The sequence below is a fragment of the Cydia amplana genome, chromosome 11 (assembly GCF_948474715.1).
Source record: "Cydia amplana chromosome 11, ilCydAmpl1.1, whole genome shotgun sequence".
NCBI lineage: Eukaryota > Metazoa > Arthropoda > Insecta > Lepidoptera > Tortricidae > Cydia > Cydia amplana.
Window position 1 is genome coordinate 2537356 of NC_086079.1, and position 23240 is coordinate 2560595.

The 23240-nt window shown below is 38.6% G+C and overlaps 1 protein-coding gene across 1 annotated transcript in view; it reads right to left on the minus strand.

The window, feature by feature from the left end:
• Nucleotides 1-23240, minus strand: part of LOC134652015 (low-density lipoprotein receptor-related protein 2) — a 421270-nt gene that overhangs the window by 30994 nt on the left and 367036 nt on the right. Inside the window, exons 4-5 of the mRNA XM_063507168.1 lie at nt 13274-13405; nt 404-512 (exon numbers count right to left, since the gene is read on the minus strand). Of these exons, the coding sequence (XP_063363238.1) occupies nt 404-512; nt 13274-13405 (241 nt within the window). The remainder of the gene's footprint in view (nt 1-403; nt 513-13273; nt 13406-23240) is intronic.

Below are 23240 nucleotides of genomic sequence, written 5' to 3' on the forward strand. Positions count from 1 at the left end.
TATGGAGACAAGCTTCTGCAAATCTATTATCTGTCATCACTGACCTTTCAGCTTTTTCGAATAATGCTTCTGACTGATATACCTATAGAATTATAGCCGAACCGAGCTCAATTGAGTAATTTGATTTTTTGTGCGAGTTGCAGGCACAGGTAGGTTTTTGAACTGTCTACAGGATTTTATACCTATTCGGGTTCGATCCCAGCCCAGAAGGGCTAAGATGGTCGGCTCTTTATCATTTGTCACCATACCTGTCACGTTCTAACAAATATGTAATGTGCGAAAGTTGCGCATGGCTGACAGGTGATAAAAATGCGACCATAATACCGCTGCTGGGCACTGGTAAGTATATTTCTTATGTGTACATATGTGTATGAAATCTATTTCAGTTTATATGGTTACTTACCCATCGCATCTCTTTTCCTTGGGTATGCAGGGTCCCTGCGAAGCCGCCTTTCCTAATACGGACGTCTCGACGCCGCACTGAAAGTCGTCCGGCTGACACTTTCTGTACGCTGTAACAAATATATTACAATATTAATGCAATTTTTATTAACACACAAAACTAACAAAACAACATAATAAAACTTACTAAACCTCGCGAATTAGTATCGCTAATATACAGCGAGGAAATACGGCCAGCCTTCTGGGCACCCTGCCCGTTGACGGCGATTTAGGCCAAATTTTTTACCTGTAGCATAAGTAAGTTAGTGTAGTGACTACACTATACCCACTAAACCGTAGGTTAACCGTAGGTAGGTGTAGTGACTAAATCCAGAGATGCGATTTATTTGAAATACTTCTATTTAAAATGCAAATACAAAATGCAAAATACCTATTTTGTATTTTGCATTTAAATGCCTTTTAGTAAAAAACATTTTGTATTTTATTTGAAATACTTTTCGAGATGTATTTTGCATTTATTCATTTCAAAATGCAAAATACTTTGTGATTAAGTTTAGCCGTTAGCCAACATTACCAGTCAAACAAAATGAAATGAACGAATGACGCTTGTATTGCCGAATTTGACCGATAGAGGCGCCTGCTAGCGCCTGGCGCCAGCGCCAGGGGGCCGATTTTTGAAAGTCGGCCGCTCGATTTCGTGTATTTCGTTCAGCAATATCTCCACTACTAGGCATGTAAATTCTACTAATAGAATCAAAAACGAGTGGTCAATACCACTAAATTCACAATTTATATCGGTCGTATTTCAAAAATCAGCATCTCGCTGTTTTCCACCGATTTTCGAGTGACGAAATCGAGCGATCGAAATTCAAAAATCGGCCCCTGGTATTGTTAAAAAGCGTAATAAGTAATAAATAAAGACAGATGTTTTTTTTTTTTCACTTTTTAACAATACCAGTCCAGTTGTTATTAATAAAAGAAAAGTGTAATAATAATAAAATAAGAACTAGATGCACAATCAACCGAAATAAATGGCCACACAAGTCACAAAATGGAGCCATGGCTCTCTTTTCGTTAGTATAGTTTTTAGGGTTCCGTACCCAAAGGGTAAAAACGGGACCCTATTACTAAGACTCCGCTATCCGTCCGTCCGTCCGTCCGTCCGTCCGTCCGTCTGTCACCTGACTGTATCTCACGAACCGTGATAGCTATATTAGACAGTTGAAATTTTCACAGATGATGTATTTCTGTTGCCGCTATAACAACAAATACTAAAAACAGAATAAAATAAAGATTTAAGTGGGGCTCCCATACAACAAACGTGATTTTTAACCGAAGTTAAGCAACGCCCGGGGTCAGTACTTGGATGGGTGACCGTTTTTTTGCTTGTTTTGCTCTATTTTTTGTTGATGGTGCGGAACCCTCCGTGCGCGAGTCCGACTCGCACTTGGCCGGTTTTTTTACATTATTTTAAATGAGTATTATTTCCTTTATTTATTTCTCTTCTTAGGTTGGTTTTTTACAATATGTATATAAAATTAAAATATAAAATCACTTACAAAAACAATATAAAAAATATTATAAACACATTATAAAAAAAAGCAGCCAAGTGCGAGTCGGACTCGCCCATGAAGGGTTCCGTATTTAGGCGATTTAAGACATATAAAAAAAAACTACTTACTAGATCTCGTTCAAACCAATTTTCGGTGGAAGTTTACATGGTAATATACATCATATATTTTTTTTAGTTTTATCATTCTCTTATTTTAGAAGTTACAGGGGGGGGGGGACACATTTTACCACTTTGGAAGTGTCTCTCGCGCAAACTATTCAGTTTAGAAAAAAATGATATTAGAAACCTCAATATCATTTTTGAAGACCTATCCATAGATACCCCACACGTATGGGTTTGATGAAAAAAAAATTTTTGAGTTTCAGTTCGAAGTATGGGGAACCCCAAAAATTTATTGTTTTTTTTTCTATTTTTGTGTGAAAATCTTAATGCGGTTCACAGAATACACTACTTACCAAGTTTCAACAGTATAGTTCTTATAGTTTCGGAGAAAAGTGGCTGTGACATACGGACGGACAGACAGACGGACAGACGGACAGACAGACAGACAGACAGACATGACGAATCTATAAGGGTTCCGTTTTTTGCCATTTGACTACGGAACCCTAAAAATCTAACCTAGGGTGCCGCCAGCAGCGGGGCAAGGCCCAAGCTGCCGGTGGTCAGGGCCGCAGAGAGAGGATCCGACGGACTATTATTAATAACATAACAGAATTTATTGATACGCGTAATGATAAATATGACCAAAATGTCATGCATAAGGTGCCATGTTATTAGACGTTTTTGTTCGGCTCGGCATTGTGTCTCTATTTCTCATTATAAATACCTAACATAAATAAAAATATCTGAGATTTGGTCAAAAGGTATTTTATTTTGAAAAAGTATTTTGAAAATACCTATTTTGCATTTAGCATTTGAAATACAAAACTCAAAACTATTTGGTATTTTGCATTTGAAATAGTAAATCTGAAAAGTATTTTGCATTTTGTATTTAAATGCTTTTTTAAAACCATTTTGTACATCTCTGACTAAATCGCCGTCAACGGGCAGGGTGCCCAGAAAGCTGGCCGTATTTCCTCGCTGTATAGCGATACTAATTCGCTGTGCGAAAAAGTGGCCAGCCCTCTGGTCGCCCGAGGCCTGTATTAGGCGCGTCGATAAATCTTTATGTTAATTGACTGCTATAGAGGTGATAAACCGTATCTGCCGTATGCACTTGGATACATGGGTCAACATAAATAAAAAAAAATAAAAAACATGATGAATTCCCGCCTTGGTCACGTGGGGCGGGAACAGATGGGTACGATTATTTCTCATTCTATGCCCGCCGAGGACAGAAGGGAATAGTTTCATTCCCCTCTGTAACCTCTATGACTTGTTACGAGTGAAGTTCAGACGGGATGATCAAATCGACCGATTTAATCAGAAGAGAAATTGGCGTCGATCTCAAATTTAATCACCAATTTAAGTTTTATGGTGATATTTAAGCGTTCTTAATTAAAAAAGTGCCCCCAAACGCGAATACTGGAGTCACAAATTGGTATTCTTGCGTCTGCACCTCCATTTTGTCGGTAATATTGGTCATAATCGGCGAGCCAAATTAGCGTTTGCGTCCGCACGCCCTGATTTGATCGGACAATTTCATCAGATTGGCGAAAAATCATTCTCATCTTGACAGGCCTTTAGTCGTGCCTTGGCCGTCACTTTTACGTTATAAATATAAATGCACTACAAAATTCGCAAAGTATGAGTTGATGATAAATTGCAACTTGGTCAAACTTGAGATTATGTTAAAACTTTATCTTGTATATGTACTAAAAATTATGATGGCCAGAATGTCCGAGTCCGGCCCAGAAACCGAAAATCGCAAATTGCGGGCATTTTTCTCTGTCACTCCAATTACGCCTTCATTGGAGTAAAAGAGAAAGATCCCCGCAATTTGCGAATTTCGGTTTTCGCGGTAGCCCATCAGGGCACACAGAATACAAAAGCAAATACTCTCACATGTTTACTAAATTATCAGTCCTTCTATGTCTCAGCACGTAATGTCAAGTACACATACACACGAATCAGCCATCGGAAAACCAGTTCGAATTTGGACTTTCTTACGTCAGAATACGGCATAGAATTGAATGTATTTTCCAACGAATGTTACGCAGTTGTCTAGTGTTGGTTAAGACTCGAGACTCGAGTCCTTTGAGTCTTCTGCTTTAAGACTCGGTACAGTTTTTCAGAACAATAATTAAGACAAAACTTGAGATCTTTTCAACTTGTTAGAAACCAGATATTTTTGTAGAAACTTGAGAACTTTTAACAGAACTCTCCTTTTTAAAGAAAAATCTCATAATGCGATGTCTTTATGTAAAATTCATGGATTATTAGGTACACAAATTATACAATATCGCCTCTTTTCTTTACTATTACTTAGATAAAACCTACAAAATTGTCGACAGTCTATTTTCGGAGGCTAGAGTCCTATGAATATGCGCTTAAAAAAGACTCAATAAAGAACTCGACTCTTTTAAAGCGCCGAGTCTCGCGTAGAACCGAGTCGATCTATTCAAAAGACTCGAGTTCCATCCAACCAACACTACTAGTTGTAACGTGTCCGATCGCGTGTGTCGAAGTGTGAAATTTCCCTTGTGCACAAACACTATTCTAATTACGAACGTTCAAACGTCCGTCAAACGTGTTGGGTTACGAATCAATAGCAACAGTATGAGCATTGTAGTGTAAACAACTAAACATGTATGGGAGCATTAGGACCTAATTATCTGTGTGCATGCACTAAATTACAGTTTAGTTCCGTAACTGAGTTATATTTTTGACGAATATCTCTCTGAGTTATAATATTATTGGGTCAAAACATTTTTCAGTAGGTATGAAATTATAAAAGAAACGGGCTTAAAAGCCTGATTTTCGTACTTTATCTTTTCCGGCATGATAAAACCTTCTAAGTATATATTTAAATTTCTGTGCTGACTAAGAAAAATCTATCTTACAGGCGTATTCTGATTTTAATAACAGGTTATGAATTCGATCTGGATTCGTTATGGAAATGATCTGTCAGTTTCAAAAGTGACTTTTTGGTCGAAGAAATAAAATCAGAATACATCTGTAATTCGTTATCTATTGTAATTTCGGCAGAAAAAACATCTATTTTCGCAAATGTTTTTAATCAAAAGAGATTAGAGATAATAAACTCATGAAACATTCATTTAGGTACTTAAAAACAAACCACGTGCTATAATAGGAATAGGTATCCCTTTTAAAACATTATCTGCCGTATTCGAACTTCAAAATATTCACAAGAGACGACACGAACTAGATCCATTCTAGATACGTTATAGTTTAGATTTCAACTAGTCCTCTTTTGCAGCTCAATTCGGGCAACCAATGTCACTTTTACGTTAGATAGTGTTAGATATCTATTAAATGTGAATTGGATCTCTAAGTCATATCTTGTGGAAATCGTTCAAGAGTATCTCCAGAATCGCAGAAATGTCAAATTTGACAGGTCAGATCTTAAACATATCGTTATCGTATCTTGGTGACGTCTAAAAGATATCTATTCGATGTCTATTTCAAAATCTGAATCGGGCCCTCTGTCAACGTCTAACATTTCAGATCTCCTTCATTGTTTCAAACTCAATATTACTTTACTAATTTTATTTGTAATATAACGGCGACGTCAACTCGTGTCTCTCACACGGGATCTTGTTAAATTTCATCGTTTCTCCATTATTAGGAAATGCTCAACGCTTATCTAATAATATCTGGGAGACCGAGCTTTGCTCGGAAAACATATTTAAACTCTTTTTTTTATAATTTTAGGATTAATAGTTTAGCAGTTATTCAAGAAAATAGGCTAAAAATTACCATTCCCCCCCCTTATATCCAAAACTACTGGGTCTAAAATTTTGAAACAAATACACAAAATAGTTCTTTACCCTATAGATGACAGGAAAACATATTAGAAATGTGCAGTCAAGCGTGAGTCGGACTTAATGTACGGAACCCTTGGAACGCGAGTCCGACTCGCACTTGGCCGGTTTTTTTTTAATTAATCCCCGTACCACGTGAATCTCATTACCGACTGCACACATTTTAAATATACATAGGTACCTAAGTATTATACTATCTCCGTATATTATACTGCTCTATAAAGGTGCATCGTGGATAATGTGGTTGCCATACAAAGCCTAGGAAAAAGCCTTTGAGACCGAGTCGTATGCCTTTGTGTAGTCGATAACTTTGAGCTAGAAAGGTTAGCACAATATGGATATATAAGGAAGTAGGTTACTTTCAGTATGTTATACGCTGTATATTTTATAACGATCAAGAGCTTTATTTGTCATGCGTTGCTATTGTTTTGCGTAATTTTTGAAGTGAAAACTTCTTTAGCGGCGCTGTGCACTTTTTGAGGTGGGGAAAAAATGTTAAACTCGCGACAGGTCACGTGACCGACAGATTGAAAATTCGTAAGTCGGACACGTGACCTGATCGAAAAACTGTTACAATGTCATTGAGTTTTCACTTCTGCCGGCACTCCCGGAGTGCAACCCGTTGTTTTTTTTATATTTTCATGAATTAAAGTGCGTATCTAATTTTATCTTTATAGCTAAATCAAAGAATTTGTGTAGTAGTGCTAAGTCAATATCTATCAGGGCACATTAAAAAACTTTACTATGTAATGTAATGTGTTACGAGCATAATTATGTACCTACATATTTATTATTTATGTCCATTTCTATGGCACACCCTACAGCCGTTTGGGCTGGACGGTTTATGACATGCATATGTGGTGTCATTGAATTCGTCAAAATTGTGGTAGTGACATAGGCTAAGTACATAAATTTTAAAAATTTCGCCCGGAAAAAGAGGGTGGGGGGGGGGGCGTGTTCTTACCATAACAATATGGGTATCAACGGAAAACTAGTGAAAAGACCATTCCAAAAATATATGTAACTAATATAAAATTTAATATGTAAGTAACAAAAAAAAGTTTTTTCCCTTTTCATCAAGCCCCTTCCATTTTTTTAAGCAGTCGGGTATTTTGTTTTTATAATAATACTAGCGACCCGTCCCGGCTACGCACGGGTTAACAAATTATACATAAACCTTCCTTTTGGATCACTCTATCTATTAAAAAAAAACCGCATCAAAATCCGTTACGTACTTTTAAAGTCTTTAAAGATCTAAGCATACATAGGGACAGACAGACAGCGGGAAGCGACTTTGTGTTATACTATGTAATGATTTACAATTGTTTCTATTCAAATCGGTGCAAATGGAAAGGTAGCTTAGACGGCCTTTAAAAAAAACCGGCCAAGTGCGAGTCAGACTCGCGCACGGAGGGTTCCGCACCATCAACAAAAAATAGAGCAACACAAGCAAAAAAACGGTCACCCATCCAAGTACTGACTCCGCCCGACGTTGCTTAACTTCGGTCAAAAATCACGTTTGCTGTATGGGAGCCCCATGCACTTAAATATTTATTTTATTCTGTTTTTAGTATTTGTTGTTATAGCGGCAACAGAAATACAACATCTGTGAAAATTTCAACTATCACGGTTCGTGAGCTACAGCCTGGTGACAGACGGACGGACGGACGGACGGACGGACGAACGGACGGACAGCGGAGTCTTAGTAATAGGGTCCCGTTTATACCCTTTGGGTACGGAACCCTAAAAAGCCGTAATAGCTTGTCCGCCCTGTGGCACGTCTCCGCATCAAAAAATGCAAATCCCCCGTATGGAAATGACACGACACCAACAAAAGTGGAAAGAGCCTGTAATGCATCCTTTTGTCATCCAGATTAAATGCAAATTTAAACCTAACACGAACCTATTTTTATGCCTAACTTTGGCCACACAAAGGATGGGATGCCAGCGCGCTAGACCCTTAGTGTAAGGCCTGAGTGGACGCTCGAAGCGGAGCGTTCGGCGGGGCATGCAGCGTGGCGTCGCGCTCACAAGTGATTTGAGCAGCGTGCACTAAGGCCGCTACTATACGCTTGCATTTGTTTAACATGCACGCGGCACGCCCCGCCCCGCTGCACGCCCAACTCGAGCGTCCACTCAGGCCTTACACTTAGTTTTCCCGTAGTAGTTTACTAAGCAAAACGCCGTATTGACTTTGAGTACAACAGCGGCTTGGTTTAGTTTTTAACAAGGGATATATTTTATTTTTTTATGCAATAGAAAATGGGACAAAAAACGTCCGGGATCACGGCGTTTTTTAGTTATGTGGATATTACAAATTAACGATTATGATACATTTTTCTTAGACGTTTATCATACAAATATTAGGAAATAGAAGGTTTTACGAGTCTTAAAGGATAAAGTAAGAAAAGGCTTAAAGTAATAAATGTCTCAACCTCTAGCCGCCCAGAGGGCTATAAAAAGGTCTCCCGTTCCATTGAATTTTGAATTTGACAAATCAAAATTGCATTTGTCATGGCAGGTTTTGATTCGTGAGTGGCTAGAGGTGAATCATTTATTGTGTATAAAGATTTAGGATATGTACAGAACAGTGAAGTAGGTATTGTAATTTTTTTGTGTCACTAAATCTTACATTTCCAAGCATTCACACATTACTAAGTTAAACTACCACTAACAAATTATAAAGCGCGATATATTGGCATCACAAAGAATAGTGTAAAACAGATAGGTATTGTATAATCGTATTGACAGTGTGGGTACTCGTAGACACATTTCGCGCGAAATGCAAGGCTCAGGGCATAGTGGACGGTATGAAATTGAGTCAGTCCTCTGAGCCGCGTCTTGAGCGCTCATGTCAAAGGGTTTGCACATCTAATGCATGCGAAATAGAGATTTTTTTAAATGAGACGTTTTAGTACACACTAGCCTTATTGAGCTTCCTGTGGGACTAGGTCGATCAGTGTAGTTCCATTTTTAGGTACTCTTCATAACCATCGAGGATAAACGTTAAATTTAGGTAATTTATAACTTAGTTACAGATAATCTTAGAATCTGCCTATTCGGCATAATAATAGTTTCCCAAGTCGCTCGTATAATCCGCTTAAGTCGCTAAACGTCCCAAATCGAATCATCAATCACAGCGCTTATAAACTAACTTCGACTGGAAATATTTATGTAGAGAACAGTATTTTAACTTGTACATACAATGTACATACATACATACATATAATCACGCCTATTTCCGGGAGGGTAGGCAGGGACCACAGATTTCCACTTGCTACGATACCTCTTTCGCTTCCGTTACTTTCATAACATTCCTCGTACACGCTCGCGGGTTGACGGTGCTCTGACCTGGCCTTTCTTCAGGATTTTCCGATCTGATCAGAGAAAGTCCGCCGAGGTCTGCCCCTTCCAACTCCCTCTTCTACTTCTCCCTTATACACTCTCTTTGTCAGCCTTCTTTCACTCATTCTTTCCACGTGTCCAAACTATCTCAACATTCTTTTAAAACACATATTTAATTACAAAGTGTTATATGTATAGTACTTGTAAAAATTAAAAAGTAAAAACGAATATAAATAGGTACCCCACATTTTCGTATAAATAAACTCTATAATTTGCAAGTTGCTGTTGTTGTACACATATGTCGTCTCACACTTCATTTATTAAAATCGGCACATTAGTCCTCTTCAGGCTAATACATCCCTTTTGCGTATCTACGTTTAGTATGGTTTAGTATAGAATAGGTAATAACAGAGATACAGGGCCATCATTATGCAAATAAAGCGACGATTATTTCGGGCCAAAAATAGTAAGTAGTACCTAGTAGTGGGTAACCTAATGGTAACCTACAAACAAACTTGCCCACGCAATCAAAACATTAATTCCTTTTTCAACTGCATACTGCTGGTACCTGCTACTGCTACTGGTGGCTGCTTCATACTGCTGGGCTAAGACCTTCTCCTATTTCTAACAATGAATTTTTTTGGGTGATTTCTCGTAACAAAACTTATTCTGTGGAAATAGTGTGCATCCTAAACCAATTTAAAGTCAACATACTGTCTCACTATACTGCGATTTACGTTGCTGTATTGGAACCGTATTAAAAGTTCCACAGCCCAAGTTGAGGCTCGGTGCGCGTCATTACCATACAGAACATACCTACGTACGTACATACATACATACATAAGTTAACGAGTACGAGTATACTCTAGAGACGCAACAATGTTCAAGTCTGGTTTGAAACTGTGAAATGTACAGTCAACGAGAAAAGTTTATGTCGACTTTTCGTACTATGTTGCGCATTTTGTAAGATGCCATAAATATGTCTAATATGTTAATTAAATTAATATCACCACTATATTAAATAACGACCTAATGCAATAAAATAAATTGGCTAAATGGGCGCACAAGTTTTAAAACTTTAGCGCTTCTTTTTTCTTATCTGAGTCCTATTTTCGCTTGATTGGATTATGTTATTTAATTAGTCAGGTAATATCATAATTATTATGCGTATACCAAGTTACAGTTGAAATTTTCACAGTATTTTAGCAATGATACGAGAAACATGCACGAAGTTCTCCAGTAAAACACAACCACTCACGCACACACGTATGTTCCAAACGTACGTATACAATGTATGGAACTACGTATGCATCAGACTACTGATTACCTAGGCGTGCAGAAACGCCGCTCCGAAACACACCGGCCTATTTTCTTTTAAAAAGAGAACTCCACATGGCATCTCCATCAAAGCGGGCTATATATCCACAGCTTGTATTTTAGTTTGCCGTTTTTAGAATAAATATTTGTCGTTAATATACCTACACAATGTGACAGGCAGTCAGACAGACGGACAGACGGGCCGTTGAGTCTTAGTAATAGGGTTCCGTTTTTACCCTTTGGGTACGGAACCCTAAAACGGAAGGCAAAAATATACGGCAGCTCAATTCAGATTCAACAATATATTCGGTTTTGATCTTATTTTAATACGACCTTGAAGACCTCACGCACGAAGTGTAAGTAGGTAGTGCATGAGATGCCCGCCAATCACCAAGACGATCGTATCAAAACCAGTTCAAACCATAACAAATTGCTAAATTAGAATCGTCCCCCGGGCCAACGTAAAATGGCGATACACTCAACAAGTTTTAATGTTGTAGAAATTGCGTTTTTCTTCACCGCACGGTGCTCCTGCTAAAATCTGTTGTCTCTGAAACTCCGGAACTTTGTTCCTAAATTTTATTGGGAGCGTAGTACTTGAGTTCTGGGGAGCTACCGCAAAAACCGAATTTCGCACATTGCGGGGATCTTCCTATTTTACTCCAATGAAGGCGTAATTAGAGTGACAGAGAAAAATGCCCGCAATTTGCGAAATTCGGTTTTTGCGGTAGCCCCTCTGGTTGAAAAACAATGGCATCTCAAGTTTCGCTTGAATTCGAACATCATTCGCGTCTCGTGAAGCGGGGAATGGAGTCATAACTCGTTCTTTCACTCTTTGCCACGCGACATATTTCGTCCACAAACTTAGATTTATTTCCGCTCTATAAAATCTTGCTTACGTCTGCATTTTTTCTTTCTGTGTGTTGCTATTCTTGCCATCGGGAAAAAGTGATAATATTTTTTAGCTACTAAAATATTCTGTAAGTGAAACTTTGGGGTAACATCTCGAGTATACTCAGAACAATCTGCTCAAGATCGTAGGGAATATCATAATTAGGTTAACGCACCGGTCGTCATGGACATCCTTTTTTTATATGATAGCAAACGAGCAGACGAGCCGCCTGATGGGAGGCGGTCATCGTCGCCCATGGACATAAGCAACATCACAGGAGACACTTAAGCGTTGCCGACCCTTGAGAACCCTAAATACCTGCTTCTTGAAGAATCCCATGTCGTAGTGCAAAGGAAATACCTCAGGAGGCAACTCATTCCACATTCTGCACGTTCTGGGTGCTTCCTTCCTTTTTAGAACTCCATTTAATCTTACGGCTGTACCGCGAATATTAATTATTAAAAACAGTTTTTAAACTATACGTAATATACGAGTGTCATGTTTTTTGCAGTCAAACAAGTACAAATAAAAGTACTCGTTCACGGGACAGTACTAAACGGGGGCACACTTTTTTCCAGCAAATATATCGCGGAACTTTTCCCGAGACAGTCGGAGTTTTAATAGCTCTCAATTATATCGTAGATCTATCTCCCAAGTTCGGATTGAAAAGGATAGTTTGTTCCATGGACTAAGAAGCAATCGGGGTTGAATTAAAGATGTATCTCATCCATCGCCTCAACTATTCCATTCCCCGGGATTGCATCGTTTCAGCGCCAGGAGATTTGCCTCCGATGTTTTCGACGTACTATTTGTTGTGGAATGACTTCGGTGGGAACGCAATTTCTTTTGTTTTCGTTCGGTTTCCATTAGCTTCGGTGCGGTTTGGTGGGTGAATTGATTGGTTGGTTTTGACAATTTTGATAATTGTTATTGTCTCTATTGCCTACTCCAGTTTCGTGTGACAGTAAAATGTCCGGGATCAAAGGTAATTGAGATTAACTCAGGCGGAAATTAATATAACATCGTCGGGGTACTTTGATAAATAAATACTGAGCCATTTAATTTAGAATATTGGAGAATGCTGTGCCGTATTAAGAAACTTCAAACAAAAGTAATCGGTTTTGGAGTATTTTCGTCAGCTTTCGCCTCTGGCCGCGTAGCCAACGTACAAATCGCTTACGCTCCGTAGCGATCGAAACGCAACTGTCACTGTCGCACTAATATGGAAGAGTGATAGAGAGGCACAAAGCGTTTCGTTGTCAAAGCGATAGCGAATATCAGCTTGGCTAGGCCGGCTGTTTACAAAACAAAATGAAGTTTCCCTCGATATAAATTAATTCATATTGTAACAGATTTTTGCACTTAATATCGTTAGTTACGGACTAAAGGATGACTCACTCTCGACCGGACCGTGCCCGTGCCCGTCCGACATGTAATTTTCTATGACGGCTGATCGGTGATCACGTGGTGCTTACCATAGAAAACGAAGCGCCGGAGCTCCGGCCCGGACCCGGCCCAGGGTAGCATGAGTCATCCTTTATGCAGCGAAGATCTCACACATCTACGTTCGAGATTGTTAGCCGAGAAAACCATAGATTACAAGCGGGCCGTGGAGTGGACGTACCTACGTAAAGTGTCATTTTATGGAACTTGCTAACTATGTAAACAAACCGCCATATTTAAATTGTCTCTGAATGTCAATTTACTAGTGACTTTTGTTTACATAGTTAGCAAGTTCCATAGAATGACACTTTAGTTTAGTGCGTCGAATAAGGTTAATAAAGGTAATTTGGTACGTACTGCAGTCGGCTTCGTCGCTGCCATCCATGCAGTCGACGTGCATATCGCACCGATAATGTGCAGAGTAGCAGTACGTCTTGTTGAAGACGTACTGCCCGCAGGACAGCTCATCCTGCAGGCAGTCTGGTGGAGCTGTCGACAAAAAAAGATGGTTAGTAAATTGGTTTTATGAGGATACTGATAACTTTCTGAGATTAAGTACCTAAATCTATATATATAAATGCACGTGTCCTGACTGATTGACTGACTGACTGACTGACTGACTGACTCATCAACGTAGAGCCGAAACTACAAATGCTAGAAAGTTGAAATTTGGACACTAGGTTGCATTTATGAAATGTATAAGAGCTAAGGAGCGATTTTGAGAAATTCAACCCCTAAGGGGGTTAAAAAGGGGATGAAAGTTTGTATGGGGTTCAAATTTTATTTTGAGCTAGGAAATTGAAACTTTGTAAAAATGTACTATATTAAAAAACAAGAAAACTAATTTCTGCGTTTTCAAAAATTCATCCCCCAAGGTGGTGAAAAAGGGGTTGAAAGTTTATATGGAGATCAAATATTTTTATGAGTGTTGGACTTGAAACTTTGTATATGGGGATATTATTATAAGACGGGAAAAGTAATTTCAGCGTTTTTGAAAATTCATCCCCTAACAGGGTTAAAAAGGGGTTGAAAGTTTGAATCCATTACAAATGCTTTGAAACTTCTTAGAAAGGCATAATAGCCGATGACAAAAAAAAGTAATTGCGACGTTTTAGGTAATTCAACCTCTAAGGGGGTAAAAAAGGGGATGAAAGTTTGTATGGGGTTCAAGTTTTATTTTGAGCTAGGAAATTGAAACTTTGTAAAAATGTACTATATTAAAAAACAAGAAAACTAATTTCTGCGTTTTCGAAAATTCATCCCCCAAGGTGGTGAAAAAGGGGTTGAAAGTTTATAAGGAGATCAAATATTTTTGTGAGTGTTGGACTTGAAACTTTGTATATGGGGATATTATTATAAGACGGGAGAAGTAATTTCAGCGTTTTTGAAAATTCATCCCCTAACAGGGTTAAACAGGGGTTGAAAGTTTGAATCCATTACAAATGCTTTGAAACTTCTTAGAAAGGCATAATAGCCGATAACAAAAAAAAGTAATTGCAACGTTTTTGGAAATTCAACCCCTAAGGGGGTTAAAAAGGGGATTAGAGTTCGTTTTAGGGTGCAAATTTTATTTTAAGCTAGGAACTTGAAACTTTGCAAAAAGGTATTGAATTAAGATACAAGAAAACAAATTTCAGCGTTTTTAAAAATTCATCCCCCAAGGTGGTAAAACATGGGGTTGAAAATTTGTACGGATATCAAATATTTTTGAGAGTGCGGGACTTGAATCTTTGTATTTGGGGATATTATTAGAAGACAGGAAAAGTTATTTCAGCGTTTGGTAAAATTCATCCCCTAACAGGGTTAAAAAGGGGTTGAAATTTGGTATGGAGTTCAAATTTTATTTTAAGCTAGGAACTTGAAACTTCTTAAAAATATATGTAATTAAAATACAAGAAAACTAATTTCAGCGTTTTTGAATATTCATCCCCTAAAGTGGTGAAAAAGGGGTTGAAAGTTTGTATGGATATCAAACATTTTTTCGAACGCGGGACTTGAATCTTTGTATTTCGGGATATTATTAAAATACAGGAAAAGTAATTTCAGCGTTTTGTAAAATTCATCCCCTAACAGGGTTAAACAGGGGTTGAAAGTTTGAATCCATTACAAATGCTTTGAAACTTCTTAGAAAGGCATAATAGCCGATAACAAAAAAAAGTAATTGCAACGTTTTTGGAAATTCAACCCCTAAGGGGGTTAAAAAGGGGATTAAAGTTCGTCTTAGGGTGCAAATTTTATTTTAAGCTAGGAACTTGAAACTTTGCAAAAAGGTATTGAATTAAGATACAAGAAAACAAATTTCAGCGTTTTTAAAAATTCATCCCCCAAGGTGGTAAAACATGGGGTTGAAAATTTGTACGGATATCAAATATTTTTGAGAGTGCGGGACTTGAATCTTTGTATTTGGGGATATTATTAGAAGACAGGAAAAGTTATTCAGCGTTTTGTAAATCCCCTAACAGGGTTCAAAAGGGGTTGAAATTTGGTATGGAGTTCAAATTTTATTTTAAGCTAGGAACTTGAAACTTCGTAAATATATATGTTATTAAAATACAAGAAAACTAATTTCAGCGTTATTGAATATTCATCCCCTAAAGTGGTGAAAAAGGGGTTGAAAGTTTGTATGGATATCAAACATTTTTTCGAACGCGGGTCTTGATCTTTGTATTTCGGGATATTATTAAAATACAGGGAAAGTAATTTCAGCGTTTTGTATAATTCATCCCCTAACAGGTTTAAACAGGGGTTGAATGTTTGAATCCATTACAAATGCTTTGAAACTTCTTAGAAAGGCATAATAGCCGATTACAAAAAAACGAATTGCAACATTTTTGGAAATTCAACCCCTAAGGGGGTTAAAAAGGGGATGAAAGTTCGTCTTAGGGTGCAAATTTTATTTAAAGCTAGGAACTTGAAACTTCGTAAATAGGTAGTTAGGTAAAGTTAGGGGCTTGAAACTTCGTAGGTTGTGAAAGACAAGTCTCATGCGTCGTATAATATTAATAATTAAGAAATGATTAACCGTCCTACCGCAATCTCTTGCTGCATAATGTTCTAAGCTAATGTAGAATATATAACCACCAATATACAAATCCACGCGTACGAAGTCGCGGGCAACAGCTAGTAAATACATAGGAGGGCGTCCGCTAGCTGGCGCGGTTGCACAGAGCGGGTGAGCGGGTAACGAAAAATGGTATGTGCAACGCTAACGCTAACGCGTGCGGCGGATTTTACCTACGTCCACTCCGTGCACCCGCGCCATCTAGCGGACACGCACACAATGTACACATTGAACACATACTTAATTAAATACACACCCCCACACACAGCCACTTCGCTTTCTTTGTTTTATAAGCGCTTAATTAATGTTTAACCACATTCTATTATTTTTTTTGGTTTTATTTTAAAATTATATTCCGCTCCATTGTTTATGTAACCTATCGGGCATTATTGTGTACATTTTTCTTTTGATTTGGTTACCTACGAGACAGGCAAAGACGTGCTTTGAGCGTTCCAAATAATACAGACTGTTAAACTTTATTGAGCTATTGAATTTCAAGAGATTCACACATGACGATAGAAATCGGTGACCCAATGCGTGGCAACTGGGAAAATGGACACATGTGACACAAACTCCTCCGGGTGACTGTTTGTCTTAAATTTGGGGCCCGATTCAGATTTTGAACTAGACATCTATTAGACATCGCCAAGAATGTTTTAAGATATAGCCTGTCAAATTTGACATTTCCGCGATTCTGGAGATATTCTTGAACGATCTCCACAATATCTAAAACGTCTCGTTATGCATTTTAAGATCTCAAAACGATTTTGAAACGATCTTAATACGATAATTTAATGTAAAAGTGACATTGGTTGCCCGAATTGAGCTGCAAAAGATATCTAGTTGAAATCTAAACTACCGGGTATCTAGTACAATATCGTGTCGTTCTCTTCTCTAGTTGAACGGATCTTGTTTTCCGAATACCGCGGTGTTAAACTTTATTGAGCCATTGAGCTATTGAATTTCAAGAGATTCACACATGACTGACATGACGATAGAAATCGGTGACCCAATGCGTGGCAACTGGGAAAATGGACATATGTGACACAAACCCCTCGTTTGTCGGTGACTGTTTGTCTTAGATTTGGTCAATGTTGTTTACCCGGTTGTAGGCTTTTATCAGTTGTTTATTTGTGACGCTAATGGATTTGGGCGTTTTCTAAAATAAATATCGAAAACCTGATTCTTTCAAATCTGGACATTCTTGGGCTCATTCTACTCAGAATTGACAGCACTCTCCATCCTTCCATTAAAAAAAGATGTCCCAAAATGTCCATTCCATTACGTCACGTTTTATTATGAGAAAATTTTTCACTTGTATGGACGTGACGTAGGTAGAGAAATGTACAATTTTCATACAAATTTTAGGGACAAGTTTTTTTAACATCAGGATTGAATATGCTAGTGATTCTGAGTTGAAAGAACCCAAAAACACCAGGATCTGTGAGAATCGGGTTTTCAATATTTATTTTAGAAAACGCCCATTTACGTTAAAATTTGATGTTTGTACAGGATGTGTGTTAATCCTAGGTCCTACTTCGAAAGATACATTTGTAGTTCTGGAGCAACTATGGGGTGGTTCAATTAAAGCTATTTGATTTCACATAAAACTTCGTTGACTATGTGGTAAAAAATTATGTAAATTTTCTGACATGTAAATCTTTTTTTTTTGGGTCGGTAATTATTCTTTGAAACGGACTGTAAAAGTGTAAAGTAAATTGTATATAAAACAAAATTAAAAGACTTAATTCTTCAATTTAATTTATTTCATCGTGACGTACGAAAGTTGGCCATATAAATTCCATTACACAATAAAAGCAATTATACATATTTCCAGTTGATATCGTTGAGTGAATACTCAACGATAATTGCCATAAAAGTGTCCAGAAATTTTCAGTTCCACCCACACCATCAATGAGATATTTTCACATTTAAATCTCTTCACTACATAAAACAAAGTCGCTTCCCGCTGTCTGACCCTATGTAACATGCTTAGATCTTTAAAACTACGCAACGGATTGTGATGCGGTTTTTTTTAATAGATAGAGTGATTCAAGAGGAAGGTTTATGTATAATTTGTTAACCCGTGCGAAGCCGGGGCGGGCCGCTAGTTAAATATATTTAATCTTGTCACAAGCTCTACGGCGGTCTTCACATTGTCGCCGCTCCGGTGTGCGAGCGGGACATCGCTATAGCTACAGAGTATTTTAGAACCCTTAACCAAAATTTCCGAGATGAATGATAAGGTCATACTGAGCTTCTTTTACTAAGGGATTAACCTGCTGTTTCATACATTTTGGCTAATAAGATGAGCATTTTTTTTTGTATGGGAGAGCCAAAACTTTTTTTGCTGTTTCGGGGTTGATCTTTTAGTAAAAGTTGCTCAATACGGCCTATAAATTCATCTCGCAAAATATGTCTAAGGGTTGAAAAAAACTGTATACGTGCATAACGCTGTCTCACTCACACACCGGAGTTACGTGTTAATCCGTACGTCAACAAATGGAATCGATCCCACGCTTATTAGTGGGCACTCGTGTCCACTGACCCGTCAATCAATGGACCCTCTAGGACGGGGTTCTGTACGGATGTGAAAATATTTGGGAACAAATACTTGTACTTTGTATTTAATTTCACAAACGGGTCTAACGCGATATATTTTCATTGTTTTTACCTTAAATTCCGACGTTTCAGCTAAGCTGCGCCAGTTGTGAGAGAGACGATTGAAATTAAAAAACACCCTAAAGATTTCAATAGAGAGGACGGGTACAAATTATCGTCTACTTGGGGACCAGTTATATAAATATAATATCGGACTATATATAACATTATTAAACGACTTATCTCGCAATAGTACATTACGATACAAGTGAGAAATATAGGAACTTCGTAACGAGTGGCGATAAATTAAAACACGACCGAAGGAAGAAGTTAGAGGGACAGCAATGTACAATAAATAGCAACACTCGCCTTTTGTAATAAGGTTTTCGAACTGTCAGTTAACAGTGTGGGCGATGGCAGAGGACAGGCGTGGCTCACTCCGCGATTTCGTCGCGCCGCTACAAGTAAGTACCTACAAGAACATGCGGCCCACACCAATTTTGGTGTCTAACTATAGTAGTCGCCGCCACAGAACAAGTTAGAATGGCGATGCGAGCAGGGTACGTGTCGCCGCCGGTTTTGAGCAAACGCTCGCATGCTACTCGCCCGCGCTGACCGAAGACGAAAACGAAGTAAACATGCCTTTTGCGCCACAATAACCTTCAGATTAAGAAGCCAGACATCAAATCTGTCTAAAGGAGGCGTGTCCATTCACCACGCACACAAGTTTTTACTACCGTTGCGCGAGTGTTAGTAAATGTGGAGAGGAACGAGCGGCGACACCCGTTCCGATACTAACTGCGCGCGATAGCCATTCTAACCTCTTTAATATGTTCTGTGGTCGCCGCGTACCGCTGCGCCACCTAGCGGTCATATCTGTCGTAATAGACGCGTTTTGTTAGAGAGTGAATCTTCTGTACCTAGTACTATTATTTATTCTGTGGCGATGGTAGGAAACGTAAGGTGTCTGTTTGGGGCCAATTAGTTTTGACATTGTAACAATGGTAATAACTGTATGCAATTGAGTTCCATTGCGTTAAAAATAACGAAAAATTGCGAAAACGGCTCTGATGTAAACAGGATTTGGAGTAATGGCAACCATCCTGCCTGTCATGTTAACATCCCTATCGTTTTGTTCCCAGTTAATTAAATGAATGTTCAACGTTTTTTACATTCGCCGGATTTCGGAAAAATCCGCGTATTCGTTGACATGCTACATTTGGGTAACGTGTCGGCCCAATTATTTTGACACAGGGCGGACACGCCATACATCAAAAATCATTTGCGTTTCATGTGTGCATGGCACGTCTGTACACGCGTCATTGTGTATGTGTGGGTAAGTCGCTTTACTGAGAGCACGCCAGAAGTCCGCCAGATTCATGTCGCGGGGCGAGGTGATGCGAGTCGGGGCGGGGCGGTGCGTGGCCGTTCTGTATGATAATAAATAAATAAAGGAGCTTTATTTCTTCCACACATACTTCAAACAAAATAAATATATAACATTAAAGTAAAAGATAACTTAAAGATTAACTTAAAAAATATGTGGGCCCCTTTCGGGTAAAAGCCTCCCCCAAGGAGTTCCATTCCTCTCTATTTTGGGCTATCTCTAGCGATTTTGGACCCGCCGTTTCTACTAGCTCGTCTGACCATGTATGATAATACTATTGCTTATTTTGTGATTTTGCTGATGACGATAACTTTTTCTGAATTCAAATATCGCGTTTGTTATTTTTTAATTCGTGGTTATTTTTACCTATTGCATTTATGGCATTTTGATAAGATGCTGATCCTGCCATTCTTATCAAGTTGCGTTGCTAATGCGTTCAGTAGCCATGACTATCGTAACTATCTTACCGAAAGTATCTTAAATACCCAACACGTTGCTAGTAATGAGCTAGCTTTGTAATACAAATAAATTAGAACAAGTAGAAGTTTTGTACGTAAAACTACTACTACGAGGGGCGTTCAAAATATTCTCGGTATTGATATCTTACGACCTCTTCTAAAATTTCTTTCGTTACTGGCCGCTAAGGTTTATTCATTGACATTAAAAAAAAGTATAATTCGAACCGAGATGGTCTTTTGTTTTTCTGCAATTGCTGAACAAACATGAACATCATGTGCGAATTGACAATGTTAACTAAATTAGAACATCGATGCGTGATAAAATTCTTGACAAAACAGGGTAAAAATCAAAAAACCATAAAAGAGGAAATGGATTGTGTTTACCGTGAGTCTGCTCCTTCTTTATCTACCATTCAAAAGTGGTCAAGCGAGTTTAAACGCGGAAGGGAGAGTATTGAAGATGACCCTAGACCTGGCCGGCCTGTAGTAGCTACTTCACAAGAAAATATTGATAAAGTGGAAAAACTTATATTGGAAGATGGTCGAGTGAAGGTAAAATCTATAGCACAAGTAACCAATCTCTCTATTGGTACCGTACATGATATTATACATGACCATCTTAATATGTCAAAAGTAAGTGCAAGATGGGTTCCGCGAATGCTGACTCGGCTTCAAAAAGACATGCGTGTAGCTTGTTGTTCCGATTTTATTGACCTGTGCGGTGAAAATCCTGATGAGGTGCTGCAAAGAATAGTAACTGGAGATGAAACCTGGGTTCATCATTATGACCCAGAGAGTAAACAAGAGTCCATGCAGTGGCACATTAAGGGTTCAGCTCATCCCAAGAAGTTCAAGGTCATCCCTTCAGCTGGCAAGGTCATGGCCACGATATTTTGGGATTGTGAAGGAGTATTACTAATCGATTATAAAGAAAAAGGTGTAAATATCACAGGACAGGTACTACGCTAACATTCTACGTCAATTAAAGGATGTAATTAAAGAAAAGAGGCGAGGAAAGTTAACCAAAGGTATTCTGCTTCTGCATGACAACGCCCCCGTCCATACTGCTCATATTGCCAAGGCAGCTATTGTTGAATGTGGGTTTAAAACTGTTACTCACCCACCGTATAGTCCGGACTTAGCCCTCAGCGACTTCTTTTTGCTCCCCAATCTTAAAAAGGATCTGCGTGGAAATAAATTTTCTGACGATGAAGCATTGAAGGCGGCAGTGGAGGAGCATTTTTACACGAAAGATAAAAAATATTTTTACGAGGGATTAAAAAAAAAAATTGATCGATCTTTTAAGTGTATGAACATAGGGGGGGAGTATATTGAAAAATAAAAATATCAAACTTTTCGTACTTGTTTGTTTTCATTCTCATACCGAGAATATTTTGAACACCCCTCGTATATGATAGATATATGTTACTTGAAAATTCATGTTAAATTTTATGTTATTTCAGCATGTCGTTTTAAAATGAGAACGTATTTTCGATTATGTGGCGGCGGCTATTAAGCTTCGTGTGACTCTTAAAGGATGACTCACGCTAGACCGGGCCGGGCCCGGGCCGAGGCTTCCGACGTGTAATTTTCTATTACGGCTGATCGGTGAATATGTGGTGCTTTCCATAGAAAACAAAGCGCCGGAAGCTCCGGCCCGGCCCCGGCCTTGTCTAGCGGTTAGCCAGTAAATAAATATTATAAGGACATTTTTACACAAATTCAGCCAATGCGTTCCCTTAAGGCCTGTAAGTATACAGTGGGTCAAACAGATTACTGTGTTATCGTCTTTCCTGTAGACATACACAAGAGTTAAGGGCTATAAAGGTTAATTTTCTTATTTAACCCTTATGCACGTGAAAAGGCCCTCCTTTTATTTAGAGAACTATGATAAAATCATTACTTACATGCCCACAAGCTGTTAACTATTGCCCACAGGAGAGAAAACTAGTATGTTAGCGCTAACTGTACATGTTTCTCTCCTGTGGGCAATAGTTAACAGCTTGTGGGCATGTAAGTAATGATTTTATCATAGTTCTCTAAATAAAAGGAGGACCTTTTCACGTGGATTAAGGGTTAAATAAGAAAATTAACCTTTATAGCCCTTAACTCTTGTATATGTCTACAGGAAAGACGATAACACAGTAATCTGTTTGACCCATGTAAAATATCCAACCCTTCGGTCAATCCCTTCAGTATCATGAGCAGAGAGGCCAGAGTCCGGTACTTGAAGTAAGGTCTAGGTGCGGCGAGGTGTGAACGGGTCGGCTCTCAACCAAAGTTGTATTTGTATATCTGTGTGTTTGTATATCACGGGGTCTGGCTTAACGGGTAAGTGTAAGGGTACTTATGATCGAAACTTTACGTAACTGCGAGTCATTGACATACTTATAATTTAAGGGCCTTACGGGCACTAAGAATGGTGCTAAGTGCATGGTTGTGTAAGTTGAACAAACACATGTTACAAATCGGAAAGAAACAAGATGCAGAAAAAGACATGCAGGTTCTGCCAGAAGTCAGAGGAGACTGCTATACACATTCTCTGTTCCTCTGGACCACTAATCATCAAAACCTACCTACCCAGCTACCTACCTACGTACCTAGTGTACCTACCTTGGGCGACACGTACTGCAACCCTATGAGGTACAATAGGCCCAAAGAATCTGGAATTTCCTGGATTCAACGGGCGTTAGTAGTGAACTTTAAAGGGCCGTCACAATAGATCACTACTTACTACCCCAATAATAATAAATATAAAAATAGTGCTAGTTCAGCGGTGTCACTCACGAATTCGAGCCAATCGTGCAATCTAAGGAA